The sequence below is a fragment of the Pristis pectinata genome, chromosome 17 (assembly GCF_009764475.1).
Source record: "Pristis pectinata isolate sPriPec2 chromosome 17, sPriPec2.1.pri, whole genome shotgun sequence".
NCBI classification, from domain to species: domain Eukaryota; kingdom Metazoa; phylum Chordata; class Chondrichthyes; order Rhinopristiformes; family Pristidae; genus Pristis; species Pristis pectinata.
In genome coordinates this window covers 23,893,218-23,912,146 of record NC_067421.1, presented here as the reverse complement: position 1 = coordinate 23,912,146, position 18,929 = coordinate 23,893,218, and the positions used below count along the sequence as shown (strand labels likewise).

At 36.3% G+C, this 18,929-nt stretch overlaps 1 protein-coding gene across 7 annotated transcripts in view; it reads right to left on the bottom strand.

The window, feature by feature from the left end:
• The window catches only part of clip1a (CAP-GLY domain containing linker protein 1a), a 125,720-nt gene that overhangs the window by 21,774 nt on the left and 85,017 nt on the right, over positions 1-18,929 (bottom strand). For all 7 annotated transcript variants that reach the window (XM_052031877.1, XM_052031875.1, XM_052031871.1 and 4 more), the window contains 3 exons: positions 17,851-17,988; positions 14,116-14,222; positions 3,971-4,091 (listed from right to left, as the gene is read on the bottom strand). In XM_052031877.1, coding sequence (XP_051887837.1) covers positions 3,971-4,091; positions 14,116-14,222; positions 17,851-17,988 — 366 coding nt within the window. The remainder of the gene's footprint in view (positions 1-3,970; positions 4,092-14,115; positions 14,223-17,850; positions 17,989-18,929) is intronic.

The following is an 18,929-nucleotide window of genomic DNA, read 5'->3' as shown; positions in this document are numbered from 1 at the left end:
CCACATAGGTCAGACCAGTTAGGGATAGCAGGCTCTTTATTCCTGTGGAACAGCATGGATCTATGTTATTTTTTTACTACATTTGATGCTTTTCTTGGATGACCATTGTTTTTACTGTGCAAGGAGATTATGGAATTTAAAATAAAAACAAATTTTTTGTCTTAAAATGATTTATTAATGCCTTGCACATACTGGTCATTCATGTATAACACCCAACTTTTATATGAAATTACCACTTGACAACTAAAATCTTCTTTGCATCATACTTTGGTGTGATCCTCTCTTACAAAACTGAATCTAAATGCATCTTGTACATCAGTACTGACCTTTAGTGCTTATTGGCCCAGGTATGTTGTGATCTGCAGCTCAGGTGCACTGTTCCTACTTTATAATAGTGATTCCATTTCAAGAGTACTTCACTGGTTATAAAGTACTTTGGGGTAAACCAAGGTTGTGAAAGGCACTATACAACCTTTATATAATTAACCTGGCTTGACAACACAATTCTTTAAACAATAATGATTATGGTGACTCCTCACCAATTGGAAAACCACTAATCTTAAGGCTGGTTTACTGAAAATTAAACTTTGAGGAGTGATTTAGACATATTGGGTGTGTGGGCAAATGCATGTCAGATGTAGTTTAACATGGATAAATGTGACATTATCCACTTTGATTCAAAAAATTAAAGACATATCATTCCTGCATGGTTATAGATTAGGAGGAGGGAAGGTGCAATGAAACCGGTGTATTCTTGAATATTTGCTTTCAGCAACTGTTATACAGATGGAGCAAGCAGTTAGGAAGGCAAATGATATGTTGGCTCTTATTGTAAGAGGATTTGAGTACAGGAGCAAGGATGTCATGCTGCAACTGTACAGGACCTTGGTGAGACCCCAACTGGAATTTTGAAATAGTTATCTGAGGAAGGATGTTCATGTCATGGAGGATGTGCAATAAAGGTTTACTAGACTGATTTCCGAGGTGATAGGTCTGACCCATGATGAAAGTTAGACCCATGTTCACTGGAGGTTAGAAGAATGAGAGGGGATTTCACAGAAACCTATAAAATTATAACAGGATGAGACAGATCAGATGTGGGAAGATGTTCTAAATGGCTGAAGAGTCCACAACCATGAACAGCCTCAAGAAACAGTATGCTATTTAGAGCAGAGATCAGAAAAAAAAAATTCATTCAGCATTTGGTGAACCTGTGGAATTCTCTACCAAAACAGGCAGTGGAGATCACGATAATAAATATATTCAAGGAGGAGGTAGATATGTTTCTTAATGCTAAAGGGATCAATGGATTATGGGGACAAGATGGAAGCAAGGCAATGAAGTGGATGATCACCCATGACCATGATGAATAGTCCTAACGGTTTCTATGAATAGCCTACTTCTGTGTTTTTTTATAACTACTGTTAAAACTATAAAGGAGTTCCCAAGCAGTGGTACATGTACCACCTGGGTATTGAGGCATATGTATGGGCTAGAGTGAAATTATATAATGGTGGGACAGGGGTGCTCAGAGGATTTGATCAGGATGGGGTTCTGGCAGATGATTAGGGAAAATTGTTGGTCAGATTACAATTGGAATTTAAGATGTTGAAATACTATATATTCTGATAGGGGTATGGACAGGTAATAAATGGATAAGGTCATTTGGAATAACAAAGTAAGGGACCTTTGCTTTGGAGCATAATATAGTTTACACCGCAAGTGAACAATTTATCTGGAATTGTTTTACTAAGTTAGAACGTAATGTTTAAAATAGACCTATTTTAAAATACTAATTCTATCACATTTGAGAAAAGATTAATTTTTAGGAATATCTGTGACATCCAAGAGAAATCTGCACTTGTAACAGGAGTGAATCAAACCAGTGAGTGAGTACAAGATATCTCAATGGATCAAAAATACAAACCCTTCATCTTAAGATTCTAAGATACTCAAAATGCCTCAATTCAGTTCATTGTGATCATGGCCCAACAGTATAAAGTTTTTGATAGTTCAAGTGACTTTAATAAAACAGGCCATAATAGGGTGATGTATAATTGTACTGTCTAAAAACACAAAAGCATATATTTAAAAAAAAACTTTGGACAGAAGTGCATCTTTCAATAATCACTGCCTACTGTTCTACCTCTGGATCAGGACAGCTAACCACAGCATTTCTGAGGTTAGATAACAAAACACGATTTTTTGTCACTTATCCTTCTTTTTCTGTTATCAGTTTCAGAGTGTAACCAAGTCTAAACAATGAAATATGGGAGAATATTTTAATGCTCAAGCTTATGGAAAGCTTGTGACACCAGCTAGGATACAGGAAATATTTGGAATATAGCATATATTTTTAGAGCTATTCTTATGATTAATTCTTACAATATAAAACTTGTAAGAGTTTTACCTTGATTACCAACTTAACTGGGTTTTGCTTATGGTACACTATGTACCACAATGACTTATCTTATTGTTTAGCTATAAATTAAACTTTGCCCGAGAGAAATGTTGGTAATCATGAAATCACAGAAAATTCACAGCTCAAAGGTGGTCATTCAGTCCACCATATCTGTGATAGTCAAAAAAAAGACCTATTAAATAATCTCACCTTTCAGCACTAGGTTTGTAGCCTTGCAGGTCACAGCTCTTCAGGTACACTTTCAAATATTGTTTCAATATGATGAGGGTTTCTGTCTCTATTACCCTTTCAGGCAGTGAGTTCCAGACCCCACCACCCCCTGGATGAAGCACTTTTCCTTATCTTCCCTCTACCAATTACTTTTACCTTATGCCCTGATTTTTGAGCCTGATACTAAGGGAAATATATCCTTCTTAATTACTCTATTGAGGTCCCTCCTATATTTATGGCTACTTTTCAAAGTCTGTTTTAAAAATAAATTATTTTATTCCATTAGTTTACAAACAAAGTTTCCCAAATCAATGAAATAAAAACAAATGTGGTAATTTTATTTCTACACTGAATTTTAAAAATGGAATTCAATAATGGCTGCAAGTTCCATGTGCCTCCATATAACCAATCACATTTCTGTAGGTCAATGTAAACAGTGTGTAATAATAATCCAGCATAGTAAATTGTGACTGTTAAATTGAAAATAACAATCTCCATTTATATAGAACCTTTAGTGTAGCAAATTGTCCCAAGGCACTTTACATAAACATTATCCTGCAAAATCTGAGCCTCAGAAGATGGTTCAGCAGATGACCAAAAGCTTGGTCAAAGAGGTTGTTTTAAAAAGAGTTCTAAAGATTGAAACTTTTAAAGGGACAAAACAAATCAGGACAGAAATCCAGAATTTAGAGCTTGGCAGCTGAAGATAATAGCCACTAATGGTAAGCAATTAAGTTCAGGGGTGGTCAAGAGGTCAATAGTGGAGGACCATCTTAGAGGGTAGTAGGGCTGGACGGAATTACAGAGATAGGGAGGAGGGAGAAGCTTGGAGAGAGTTAAAACAAGGATTAGAATTTTAGTCAAGATATTGCTTAAGGGAGGTAATCTAGGTTAAAAATCAGAGGGAAAAAAATCAAACATATTTCTCAATGGAGATATTATAATTTCAGGAAATTAGCTAGTAAACACGTTAAAACAGAAACAATTAAATTATGTAAATAGATGCACATGCATGCATGTTGCTAGGGGTAACAATCTGTACAGGGGCTGTGGTTATGAATATCCTAATTCCAAAGCTTTAGGTGACCAAAAAGTTAAGTTTTGGACTAGATGAACCATTTAAATGTCTAAACTGACCACTTTGTAATTAGCAAAACCACTCCCCTTGATTACATATTAACTGGTTTGCTGAAGTAAATTATACTGCACAAAATGGAATACTAGATGAATAAATCCAAGTTTAACACATATTGATATTACTCATTTTGAAATTCTAAAAATACCAGCACTTAGTTGTTGTGAGGAAGGAAAATTAAAGTGCCTTTTCTGATCGCATACCTTCTGATGGCTGGTGACTTCGTCCTTGCTCCTACCCAGCTCGCTTGCCAGTTTGCTGTTTTCCTCATGTAGTGCTGCCAGCTGCTGGGACTTCTGGGCTGCTGCCAGCTTCAGCTCCTCTCTGCAAAGGCAAAGTGAGTGCATGGTTACTATAGTAACCACTGATGAGAGTCAAGCAAAGAAGCAGTGGGAGAGGATCAGCATCATATCTTTAAAATGTTTCTAGGTCACATATGCTAATCTGATGTGAGATATGCAAAATAAGCTTTTATTATTAAAAATACAAATCATGCAAAAATAAACCAGGAGTTTCAGAACCATAAAACTTAAATGTCCAGGGAGTTATCAGTTCTTAAACAATAAGAGGAGCAGAAATATTTTTAGAATTATTTTGCAAGCTTCACTTGTTCATTGCTACAACAAACTGACCCACTGAAACTTACAGCTAAAAACAAGCATGTTAGCTATAAAGCTTATAGGCATCAACTTCAATTTAAGTAAAACATGCATATTTATTTTGTCTAACATCAATATTACAATGGAGAACATCTTTGAAAAGCTGCATGTTTGAATAATTCATCTCAGTACAGAATCTGAGTTTTAAAATGGATTATTTAATGACCCAAACCATTAAAGGATACAATTTTCTCCCTGTAGTACAAGCAGATTTGTGTACTGAATCACCATGACACAAAATGGTGAAGTATAATGTACCATGTCCCACTGTTCCTCACGTGGTAATTTCCTGACCTCAAACAGAATTGCTGGAAAGATGTGGGAGGAGAGAAAAAAAACTTTCATGATGAGCTGGTTGGGAAGGAGGTGGGAAATGGTAAAGCAGGAGGACCAGTCATTTTAGAGGATCTAACAGCTAGTTGAGAACAGCATTGGCAAAGTGCCTGTAACTGCTTGGCAATGATTAAGAGCACAGACTGAAAAAAAGAGTTAAAAAAAGGTAGACAGTGTGTTAAATTGTGCATGTGAAATAATAGTGAATAAGATAAATTATTAAAAGGAAAAATTCAAATCTGAAATTAGACAAAAATACACAAAACTGTTAGAATCTGTAAAACAAAGAATATGATGCGTCAGATATGTGACCAGTGGTTGGAATTCGGAAAATAAGGTGGACAGGGACAGTGCCACCCTGCAAATACAGCAGTCTCAGTGACCTTAATAGAAATCCAGATCTGTGAGGTGATGCAGAGGCAGAGACGTACATTTGAATATGCAGAGATCCATTTAGAGTCGGGGGTGGGGAGAAAAGGAGGTTGTAAACAAATGAAAATAAAAACTTGCTTTAGTTTGTGTAGAACTAAGAAAAAAGCCAGCTGCACAGGTAGCATATATGAAATTAAAACACAAATTTTCCCCAAAAGACTGACTCACACATCAAAATATCAACTCGGGAAAAAGGGACGACATCTAGGATACCTTAGTGTGGAAAGCAAAGCCAAACCAGTGAATACAAACTGAGGAGAAAGGGGTGTAGTTCTTACAAGGTAGATAAAAACATAATCAAGGTAATTGTGGGAAATTAATGAGTCTGTAGAAGGCACATCAACAGAAAAAGAGAGGATAGTTCATAAAAGTGCAGAAAGACCTCAGAGACGACCACTTTACGGCAAGAGGATGGTGTGAGCAAAGAACAAAATGTAAACAAAGTTCTACTGATGGACTAAGGCGAAATTTAATCCAATATTAAAAAGGTTTGAATTTCTAAGCAACAAACCCAATGATATTACCACCATAGAATGAAGTGAAAAAAAAACATACAACTGAAAGCACTTTCAGTTACTAATTTTGTCAGAACATGGTTCTGCTCAACTTGCACTAGTCTAAAGACTGATGTTAGATGAAATCTTGCAGAGAGGTGCAAATTTACAATCTTCATTTTCCATAAGGAGAACTCCAAGCTTTGTGTGGGTCATCAAGCAGAAGCAATGTATCAAATGAGGAGAGGAAAAGTTTCTTATGGGCTTATCAACCCAGAATGCTGACATGTATGCCTGAGCAATGGCATTAGCAGCATGTACAAAGGCCCAGAAAGTTACAGCAGAATTGTGCATGGCACCTGCAAAAGGCAAGAACAACCTCAAATAGATTTGTAAATTTTTTATATTCGAATAACATGAATCCAGGGGAATGGATTCACTGGTATAGTATGAGAAAAGGGTCCTGATTTTGTGAGTAAGGCATACTGCCTGCACTTGTTGCAGAGATTCTTCATTGCCTTGCACTCACCTGATTCAGATCCAAAAAGGTAGAATTTGCTGGTCAATAGTGTGTTGGACTGAAATAGTAAAGTTCACCATGGCACCAGGGTCTCACGCAATGCAAGTGGGTCAAGTAGGTTTACAGAACAAGCTCACAAAACTGCTGAGAAAAATCTCTTACATAAGGCAAAGACCTGATACCAGCTTTGCAGAAGCAATCAAAAAAAACATCTGAAATGAATTGAAATGATGTAAACTAAAATAAGCTAAAACTTTTGAAATACTTTAAAATAATTAAAAATATTACTGCAATCAATCTGCCCAAAGTACCAAAAGATTTGCTGGCTGGAAATCTGGACCCCCAAGTCTGAACTGATGCAAAGCATCAAATTTGGTTCCATTTACAGAACCAACTGTACTTACTAGCAAGATTTGGTGTGGTGAGTTTCAAATTTTAAGGATGGGATTAAAATTCTGTCAAATTAGTTACGTAAAATCAACTTGCATTGTTCTAAACCATGCACAACATCTGAGACAAATGAGATTTTAGACAGGGAACCTAAAGCTTTGTCACAGATGTGAATTTTAATACTTAAATGAAGAAGAGGTTACTCCGACTGGGCATATACCTGGAAATGGCTTCTTGTTTTGTTTGGCATCAGATATCAACTTTAAGATCTAAGAACATCTCATCAGTGCTTTCAGTCCCATCCAGAAATTAAACACTGCTCTGCTTGTTGGACACTGCATTCACACAGGGCTAGTTCAGGATTTTTATTTTATAAAGTGATGCTCTGAAGCGACATTAGTGCAAAAATGAAGTGCTGTAGGGACAGGTCAGAGCTTTTCCAGTACGTCAGTCCACTAATTTGCCACCCATGGGGTTTTGTTCCGTATTCCAAGGTGATGAACTGCAATGTCTAAGACTCTTGGGTCTCTGCCTGCTTGAGTTTTCAGTTATCAGTTGATGATGCAGTGACTTCCATTATTCCTTGCCTTTGTCACCAGTAGTATTGTTAAGATCTACTATCTTACGTGACTTGGATTGATGCCCTAGAGGAAGTACCAAAACGAGTATATAAACTATGGAACTTATTGAGTCTCAGTGCCATGTTAAGGATAGGGCCAAGCATGGTGCTGTTATATAATGGAGTAAATTCTAGACCAGATAAAAGCATGCTGGGGAAACAGGGTTGTTCTGAGAGCTTTGATATCTGTATGCCATATCCTGTTGGGTGGCAGTTAATTGTGCAGAGACTTTACTACGAATGTTCTGAATGTGATGTTTATAGTTGTGGGAGCAAGCTAGTATAGTACTCAAGTAGATTAGGGTACACTCATGAGAAAAGTACAGAAGTATATTCTAATATACATGTGCTTTTGGCCTGATGATTGCACAGATGGATATAACACATTTTTTTTCACATCTTAAGTGTAAAGAGACTGTTAAAATGACAAATGATCTGGCATCCATGATGAAAGAGTTTGAAGTCATAAGATTCTTGATAAGCAATTTCAGAGACATGACCCATTTCAATTGAGATAGAGCTCTATCAATTTAGTCTTCAATTTGTGAGAATCGTCCAATAGAAAGAATTTGCATTAAAAACATTGAATTTTGCCTCAAGAATCTTCAATATGAAGATACAGTCACTAAAACTGAGGCATAAATCCTAAGTTGCAAATTTATTGCAGAACTGCAGGATATTAGCTTTTCAAATTGTGAAACAAAAACAGTGATGTTTTTGCTCACTGGTTGCTAAACTCATGATTCATTTTTAAAGGCCTACATTTCAAAACAGGATGAAAAATCTACTAAATCCTACTTTAAGAAATCTTCCTCAAAAATACTTTTAAAAATGAACTAAAGTCAACAAATTGCAGAAGTACAAAGTAACCAGCCCACCCCTAAAGACAAGGAATATTGGGTGATTCTGGAGGAACAAAATGAATATGTAAAATGGAGCTTGGGATCACAGGAATCTCAAGAAAATGGTCCCACACACTTAACAGCAGTGTACATGTGGAAGTATGATATATGCATCAAGCTTGTATAAATCCCATTCTACTGGTCATCCAGGTTAGAGGGACCAGTGGGCTGGACTAATCTGAAGCTAGCATTATCCTTCTATCACCTCCTCCCTCCCTCTTATTAGACCCAAGGTCTTGCTGTGGTGGTGCTTCTTTGAAGTGCAACAGCCTATGGATAGCTACAAGGCCACAAATGGTAGACTGTCCTGACGGCCTTCTGACAGCTTGGGCTATTTACATGAATTGCTTCCTGAGGAGGTCCCTGCAGCTTTCATTTTGACCATGCTCTGCTGTGGAACTACACCAGTCCAGCAGTAGAGCACTGGTTACATTCATTTTGAAGGAGAAGAGATGCTGCAAGGAAGAGGGGTAAATTTCAGATAATTTGCATTTCTAAAAAAATTCAATGGCCTTATATGTATAAAATTGGTAATTTATTATTATAACCCAGTGTCTTCTCATAATTTCTAGCACTATTTTAAAATCATTTTAGCATTGTGCAATTTTGAACAATTAGAAAAATTAATAGCATAGTTAATCTTTAGTAATGCATGAATAATTTTGAATGCTTACATTCATAAACAATCTGAACTCTGACAATTTTGACTGCTAATAACATTGAGGGTGTGGCCTAACTGGCTGTTAATGTGTTTTTGTGGGTGGGGCTTGCCACCGAGGCAGGCTAGATGGAAGCATCCTCAGGCAGAAGTGTCCTGTGGGGTGTATGTTGTGCATTACTGACCTAAACACAAAAATTCATTTCTAAACTGTGATAACAGTAATTGGAGATGAAGGTTTGATTGTTCTGAAAATTCCTTCTGCTTACAGTTTTGGAAATTTATAAAGAATTGCCCATTTAACCAAACACCCTCTTTAAAACGTCTTTGACAAAGCTTTTGGTCATCCTTTAAATATCTCCTTCTTGGGCTCATTTCACTTCTAAAGCATTTTCTACCTAAAAAGTATTCCATAAATTTAAGTTGGTATTCATATTTAAGTTAAGATAAATGCAAGTTGACAAAATACAGCAATGACCAAGTTATACATTAGATACAGATGGAGTCAAAGAAAATACAACTTTATTCCTTAACTCCTTTTATTACTATGGGCTGGATTGTGCTGACTATTGCCTATGGTTCTGACTGGTATCAGTGGTGTTCAGTCACTGAAGCTGCAATAAGTCCAGGACATTGCAGATTTAAAAAGCTTTAACGGTGCCAGATGTTTTTGGGGTAAAGCCTCCTTAGGAGTCCTGTCTCTATCCAGATCATATCCCTGGATTCTAGGTTGCAGAGTTTCAGCAAGATAAGCTGGGTAGGCTTAATGAGTGGACAGACAAGGTCACAATGGTTTTTCCTTGTACGTCTTCCATAATCCTAAAGCAGTAATATGTAAAATATCAATGGGACACTTACCTACCATTTAATTCAATTAAAAAATTACTTTGTTAGAAATAAGGGAAGCAACCTATATGTGTGTTCCAATTATAGGGAAATTGTAGTTATTTGATATAGATATTAAGGTCACAAAATCTAACCAATGAAACTCATCCAGAAACAAAAACAGAAAAAACCTGAAGCACTAAGCAGGTCAGGTAGCATTTGTTTTTCTCTCCCTACAAATGTTGCCTGACCTGCAAGTGCCTCTGACAATTTCTGTTTTATTTCAGATTTCCAGCATTTGCATTTTTTGTTTGTTTCAATTGATAAAATCAGCCAGAATAATTTGAGTCAATGACAGGACCAAGTATTTAGCTTCTAAGCTAAATTTCACAACAATTATAAAATTTGTAAATCTAGAGTGCTTCCTTTCAAAAGTAAAAATGCAATTCGGGGGTATGAACATGTTAAACCAAAGAGCACTGTATATGGATCTCAACAGATATTGTCATTGAAGAAAATAAAATGAAGCTTGAGATTTAATGACAAGTACTTAGCATTTGTTTTAGCTCATGGCATTTAGTCACATTAAGCTATAGTAGAAAGTCATGATCATTCCAATTTGTAATTATAGTAAAAAAAAGCAAACTTCCATTTATTTTAATAACCATCAATAAAGAATAGGGAATGTACAAACTGCCCATAAGCATGCCACTTAGTTATTGAGTAATACACCTAATATTTCAAACCGCACAAGAAGATTAAGACAACGATTCTATTACTTTGTTAATGATAATAATTTGTTAATGATACATAGTTCACTTGATTTTTAACATTCAGCCTCAAAAGTCAGTGATAAGTCATAACACATTGCTACATGAACACACACATGCAAATCTTCTGGCATGCCCATGAAGATACTTAAAAAGCTTTGGACATGTAAAAACTGAGATGCTACATCAGGTGTTTATGAACACAATTTTGTGCACACATGAACATACAGGTGCCAGCATGCTCAGAGTTGAGTGAAAGTGCTTCATTTAAATATACCACTCAGGAAGTGTAGTTTAAACCTTATGAAGCATGTTTAACTTTTGATGAAGTGTTTTAAACATATCCTGATGAGCAGAAACTGTCCAAAGATGACGGATGGACTGTACCATACCAGGAAACATCATGCTTCTGCAGCATTGGGTAAGAATTAAAAATCAAAAGCTATAATAATTAATATCCAGTTCTAGTGAAATCTCAGCCAACAGAGAGCCCAGATAAGCCATAAAACAGTTGTAAATGATGTACATATTCAGTATTCAATCTGAATTTATGAAACCAGCTTCTAATCCTAAAATCCAGCATCTTCTTCATTTTGAAAAACTGAAGTCAATACATTGACTTGGTTTCATATTTCCCAGAAATTGAGGGATGAAACGTGGAGGGATTGCATAATATCATTTATTATTTCATTGTTGAATCAGACTTCACTGATAAATTACATAAAGCACTTTATAGCTCTACACCTTTACTTTTTATCTCACCATGCGTTCTACTATCTCATTCGTTTAAAGAGAAGAAAAATGTTTGCACCTAGTCCTGTTCAGTGTCTCTCTGCCTTCCTGGATATAATGAACGTGGCCTGGGATATGTTCCCATTTGATTTCCATCATCCCTCAAGGTGGACAAGCAATTTGTCTCCTTTTTATCACATTGATGAAATATTGATTTCAACTAATGAACCCAGGTGCCAGCAGGCTCAAGAGTTGATAAAAGTAATTCCGCAGAGAACAAAATACAAACACGAATGGACGTCCCACTCTTCCAAATTATACTGCGTGATGTCACTGCGCAGCTGCCATTAAGATTTTAAGTGTGAAACATTATTTAATTTATCCTTAAACATATGAATATTCAAAGATTAAAGGAGGGCAGAATTGTTAACTGTTCCATCATACTTTCTAGCATAAAGTTTTGAAATAACACATAGCTGAACAATGAACTTCGTTCAGCAAGACGACTTTAACAGAGATTGCATACATCATAATGTCCTCCATTCACTAATCAACATCTTCAGCTGTGACAGAATGCCGTTAACACAGTGAAGTAGACATCTGCAGTATTTTCTGCAACATTAACACTTGTTTTGTTAATGTTATCCCTCAGAAAGTCTCTCGGTATTAAAATATGCAAAATACTTTTGTTGCAATGAAAGATTATATAATAGAAATCAAGCTGAGTACCATCATACATTTTTCGTTATTACCCAGCAGTACAGTTTATCAAGATAATAAACAGTGAGGATTTTTCTTGCATTTGGAATAAATTATATCCTCTATCTCTAACAAATAAATTTATAAAGACATGTACTGTGATATTAGATACGAGTTACTGCAAAAAAAAACAAGTTACACAGTTATCTGTATTTTAATATTCTCCCGATTCTCATACTGACATGACACCCATGTATTTTTCTAATCTTCAAAAACTTAAGGACAAATACCTTAAAGCCCAGAATAGAATCCCTGTTTACAAAGGAGACAAAAGAGGATGTTACATTCCCTTGGAATGTGTCCAAGCTGTCCTTTTCAAATAAGCCTGAGCCTCGCCCTATTCCTTAATGTTCCTTTCATGAAGGACCACCAACCAAGGCGCAAGTGGGAAATGGAGCAAATAGTTAAAGGTTTATGTATTTTTTTCTTTAACATTTTTAAATATGAATTTTGACATAGAATGACTGTTTTTGAAACACGTTTGACAATTTGGCATCAATACCAAAAATAAACATTACATTTTTCACAAAGTGATGTATTTATTTCTGATTTAGGAATCATCTTTGTTACCAAAAATCTCTGTTAACACTAACAATTAATTCAGTAACTACAAGAGACTTGACAACACTCTCAATCTATGCCAGAAATGCAGATTTTTATTGTTTGGTTAATTGCAAGCTGCTGGTGCTTAGGAACAGAACATTTTCCATTTCTAAAATTCAGTGCTAGCATCAAGCAATCTCTAAGGGAGCACAACACAGGCAGCTGCATGGAAAAAGCACCTTTCCACTCAACTTTAACAATATGTTTATTTACCGGTTTACATTTTTGTCCCCACTAGTTCCCATCAACAATCCTTTAGCATATCTATGTAATGTTGCCTTAGTATTGAATTATAAAGAATTTTAAACTTACAAGGAGCAAGACTGTGAATACCTAAACTTGTTTCACACTGGACCCTGAATAGCAAAGGAAACGTAGGAGTTCTGGGCATGATTAATCTTAAAGGTGAGAGTGCATCCAATGCAACACCCATTTATCACATTGCTGGATGGAAAACAAAGAAAAATATCAAGACTGAGTAACTTCTGAATCCTCTTGCAATCTCTGCCTTATTCCAAATTTTGTACCCTATACAAACAAATTTTAATTATTCCACCACTGCCAGCCGTGATGATATCATCTTCTTTGGATCTAAGCTCTGTGACTCATCTATTAAATCTCTCTGCCCCTTTCTTCTTCCTTAAAGTGCTCCTTAAAGCCCACCTCTTTGATCAAGCTTTTGAATATCCTCTGAGGCTCAAGGTCAAAATTTAAAAAAAAATGGTAATGGTTTTGTTAAAAGCCTTGAGATGTTTAGCTACGTTAAAGGCACAATATAACTACAAGGAGTCATCATCGTGTCTGAAATTAAGAAATTTCTCTGCATAGAGAGTTATGTATGCAAGGAGGACCACCAGGATTCAATCTTCAAAATTTCACAGAACAAATCAAACCCAGACTTGGTAGGCCGAAGGGCCTGTTTCCATGTTGCATCTCTCTGTGACTCTAAGTCATTCACTTTTTTCTCTTGTATTCAAAAGGAATACTGAATAATTAGGTGCTATACATACCTGAGTCATAAATCCCTTCTACGGATCAGAACTACTATTATGAAAATTCTGCTTAGGTGAACCTTAACATGAATTGTACAAGGTATTCATTGAATTAAAGAAGAAACTTCCAGATGAACAGCCAAAGTGAATCACTGTAGCCAAGCATGAAATTAATGCCTTCAAGGAAGCGGGGAGGAGGAAAAATGCAATTGGTGAAATTGGTGGGGAGAAAACATAGTAATCCGTTATCTGCACAATGAGTGACATTGCAATTCTGACAATGTTGCTAATAAAATTACGTCTTTTACTTTCAATACAGGTGAATGACTCCAATCACATCAATTTTTAGCAAAGGGAGATACTATTCCAAAGCCAAGCTATACCTAATAGAGGGAAAATTACAGACATGGAGACTACCCACCAGGAGAAGACAAAGAAAATGCTCTATTTAAATATCATTATTACAGGAAACTTATCAAGACAGGAGTTTAGAAAAAAAATAATTCCTAGCTCTCCCCCACTGTGACATATGAAAATAGAAAAGCTGAAGAAGATCAGTGAAATTAATTCTAGCGTTAAGAGATGGCAACACTGCCACATAAAGAATCTATCTTTACCAGCAGGTCACTGTCATTTTGAACATTAAGTACAGTTACTTACATTTCTTTGCAAAGGCTTCCTATTCTCTTATTCTCTGAGCTCAGCTGCTGTTTTGAGTGGTTCAAGTCTTCTTGGCATTTATTGTTCTGTTCCTTAAGAGCTTCGAGCTGATAAAGGGAAAAAAAAGCATTTTGCTTTGGGAAAGAATGAATCTTTAAGAATAAAAATAGAAAATAGCTGACATCTCTCACTGCATTGAATATCAGAGATTGGATCTGCTCTAACACATTAGCAGAAAACATAAGGCTGTTAGAAAGACAATCATATTCTGTGCCTCAAAATTGCAAAACTGAGACTCTAAAGAAAAACAGAATTACCTTCATCACAAACCCTTGTGTTAAAGATTAAAACCTTTTTAAATGTATGCTCGATTAGTACTTTATGTTTTGCTACCAAAACTAAATGCTGCAAATTTTAAAATGTATCCCCATTTTTTAAAAATAAAATTACAATAGCTACCAACCTCAGGATCATTCAAATGAGAGAAACCCAATAAAAATCTTCTGATAATATACAGTTTATCTTAATTGCAATAAAATAATTTAACATACACATTAATGATTACCAGAATACACCATAACTGTTCACTGGGCTATTTATATAAAAAAGAAACTGAGCATCATCTGTTCTTTAAAAATCATACCTTAAGCTGTACAGAGAAGTAATAGGGGGAATAATTATCCTGCAAAGCTCTGATATCCATTATTGATGATATTAAGATAATTTCTTCCTTTGAAAAATTATTCTGAAGGTATGATAAACTACATGCCTTAGATAATGAACCTGAATGCTCACTGCCATCATCTGTCATGTGCTCAGTTGCATAACACAAAGCTTTTGGTGTACTGCCTCCAACCAGCTGTCCTACTACTACAGGTTCCTGCATCTTCAGCTATAACACTTGCAACAAATCAGTTTTAATGCACAAATGACATCATCTGGAGCTCCATGGACTCAGCTTCTCATCACTATTTTTTAAGTACTTAATATGAGTTCCTGCAAACATCCCTAAAAGGTTCATTTGAACAAGTTATAAAATAATCTATCTCACCATAGTGTTACTTTCCGTCATTTTGGCAAGACATTACAAGTATGTTTTACCAAAATAAATTTGCCTTTCTTGTGCTGTAAACAGCATTGCAACATTGATACTACTAGACACTTCATTTTTAAATGCCTATAAACTGTGTGACAATATTATCAAAATCATGAAGCACAGCAACTCAACAATACAAGCACACTACATTGTTGACTTGTATTGAATCATGTGCATCTCTTCAGATTATCAAGCAGTTTGGTTAAATTTGAAGTCCAAAGTTGATTACATTATATAAACAAGCATAAATATTGGTATTATTTCCTAAAAAAAATAAAGTTAACATGGAACATCTTACTGTCAAAAATGAAACTAGTCTTTTTCCTCTCATTCCATTTTTGAAAGGATTATTTTACATCAATTTTAAAACAAACCTTTAGCCTTCATTTAAAAAAAATAGAAAATGGGGGTCCAGATCATCTTAGACTACACTAAAGCAGATTTTCATAGATGGCATATCTGCTTTTGTACTTCTATTTATTCTCTTGAAACTAAGGCAGAAGAATCATCTTCAGCAAACGGTACAGGAAGTTTACCAGCTGGGCAGGAAGGATTTTTTGGGTTGATATTGATGGAACATAGTTGACCACTGTACACATGGATGATCCCTTTAACAGGTTCTGATAAGGATAACAAGAAGGGTTATAAATGTGTAACAGTTTAACTCTGTCACCTATGACTTACATGATAAACCTGCTGAAACAAAAACAGAAAATGCTGTAAAACCTCAGCAAGTCAGGATGCATCTGTGGAAAGAGAAACTGTCAACATTTCAGATCTGTGATCCTTTGTCAGAACTAGAAAAAAAGGGATGCAAGTTAGCTTTCTGTGAGAGAGGAGGTGGGGGAGGGATGTGTAGAACAAAGAGCACATCTGGGATGACTCGCTTAATGGGAACAATAATCAGCACATTAGGTTTATAGGTCTGTGTGTAATAAGTTGGTAAGATAAAATGGTAAGATAGTGGGACCTGCCTGGCAGGCTAGACTAATGCATGTATGATAAGAAAATGTGAGCCAACATGATATATATATAGAAAAACAAAAATTGAAAATGCTGGAAAAACTAAGTAAGTCAATCAACATCTGTGGAAAGAAACAGTTAATATTTCAGGTGAGGGACTCTTCATCAGATCTGAGAAAGAGAAATAAGCAGCAAAATGTGGAGGAAACCAAGGGAATTTCTCTGATAAAGAGAACCCACGTGGCAGATAAGACAAGCTACGATGGTTGTGTAATTTGTTGCTGATGTGGTTCTGGCATACTGGGACATGTTCGGCAAGACAGACGACACATACAGAGGAAAAGGAAAAGGTAGAAGTGGTTCTGGAGATCAACTGGTTGCCCATCCCAACAGAGCTTTGGGCATCAACTTTGTCTTATATACAAACCCCAATAAAAGCCATGATTATGCTCCATTTTTTTGGTCATGGTACAAGTTGAAATCACAAAGAAAAGGTTATACATTGTGAGTCTGACTCAGAAACCCAGACAGATTCAGGTGAATAGTTGAAATGAGATGCGAAAATCTGTAAGTAGGAATTGTTGGTGGAAGGTGCGAGAGAGAGAGGGATAATATCAAAGACAGAAAATTCTTACCCTCAAGTGCACATCATAAGTATTGGTTTATTATTGTCACTTGTACTGAGGTACAGTGAAAAACTTGTCTTGCATATCGATCGTACAGGTCAATTCATTACACAGTGCAATTACATTGAGTTAGTACAGAGTGCATTGATGTAGTACAGGTAAAAACAATAACAGTACAGAGTAAAGTGTCATAGCTACAGAGAAAGTGCAGTGCAATAAGGTGTAAGGTCACAACAAGGGAGATCGTGAGGTCAGAGTCCAAGGGAACCATTCAATAGTCTTATCACAGTGGGGTAGAAGCTGTCCTTAAATCTGGTGGTCCGTGCCCTCGGGCTCCTGTATCTTCTACCCGATGGAAGAGGAGAGAAGAGAGAATGGCCTGGGTGGGTGGGGTCTTTGATTAGGCAGGAGTCTGAGGTGATTGGTGGACTGAGGAGGGGTGGAAGATGATGGGCAGGTTACGCCAGGTAAGGAGGGGAGCAGGGTGTGGAGTTGGGAGACAGTGGCAGGTGAATAATAGATGGAGCAGACAAAGAGAGAGAAAAGAAAACTGAGCTGCTGGAGGGAGATAAGCCGGAACAGAAAGGGTCACCAAGTACTGACTCTGATAAGTAAAGGAGGTGATAATAGAAACCATTACGGGAGAGGTGAATGGCAGATGGAACCAGAACTAGATAGGGGATGGTGGTGGGGGCGGGGGGTGGGGGGGGGGTTGGGGGAAGGCTGTGGATGAACTGTGTGTGTAGTGGATGGAATCAGGAGGGGGAGGGGTGGAAACTTTAATTTTGAGACTGACAACTCCTTTGGTTGTGAAAAATGTAAAGGTTAAAGCAAAAAGTTATGCAGTTAGGTTGCAAATGATTTAATAGCAGAACAGGCTGAATGGGCTAAATAGACTGCACCCATATCTGCATTAACATAACTGAAGAGTCAGCCACTATATTTTTCATCCATCCTTTACAATCCTTTTACTGCTTCACAGCAATACTTTATAAACTATATTGTCTAACTTTCTGGAGCCAACAGATAAAGCAACGAGTTGGTTCTTACCTCGTTTTTAAGCTTTTGGTTCTTCAGTCTGGACTCTTCCAATTCTGCCAAAGTTTCAGTCTTCTGTTGGTCCAATATATTTTTCTCCTTCATTACCTGCTCTAATGACTGTTCAGCCTCTTCAGCTTTTCTCGAAGCCTAAGAATACAAAATTATCCTCTGTGAATGAATGGCTTAAAGTTTCACTGAAACACGTTACAGGAAAATTCTTAAAATTAATTTAAGCACCACTTTCATGTGGACAGGTCAAGTTAATTTATGTTGTGCACGTAATATCATGTTTACTTTTGAAAAATGGAAGATGGTTGAAATTTTTCATGCAAAATTTTAAGAAATTTTGACTTGATTTTTTGTGAAATTATGCTTTCACATTTCATTGAATGTTAGTTGCCATTACTATTAAGTTCTCATTAAAATTCTGCAGGAAATATGTACAGTTAAATAATTAGATTTGTAACATGCCAGATGCAGTTTCATGCCAAACATGCCACTGATTCTTGTTGAATTAAAATAATTAACATTGGAGAAATTCCTAAAACTCATAGACATAAAAAAAACTGTCAACAGGTCAACTCATCTTGTGAAATAAGAAAATTACATGCCTAATCTTAAATACAACATATAATCTAGAATTTTATTGATAGATTTACCTATTAAATTTTAATGGATTACATTAAATCCCTGACCCACCAGATTTCTTCAGAACCACAGGCACTCATGCTGGAGAATATGTCCATGGGTCCTGACACCAGTCTGGTGTGTTATCAAATGCTCAACCATCAACTAGGAACTGAGATGCCAAGCATCACGTCTATCCAACCACAGGCACAAAGAAGAAGTCACATCCGTCTGTAATCCTGCTGTTTACACTCACTCCAGTACATTCACCATTAACCAGAAGTGATAGTGAACAGGAGATACAAGCGAGATGGGGCTAATACTCCTCTATTCTTTAACTTCCACTAGTCGAACAAATTACTGTTGTGAAGCATTTTAGATATAACAAAATATTCCAAAGTGTCTCATAGAAGAATAAAAGAAATATCATGCTCCTACTTTGAAAGCAGCAGTTCCTTGTG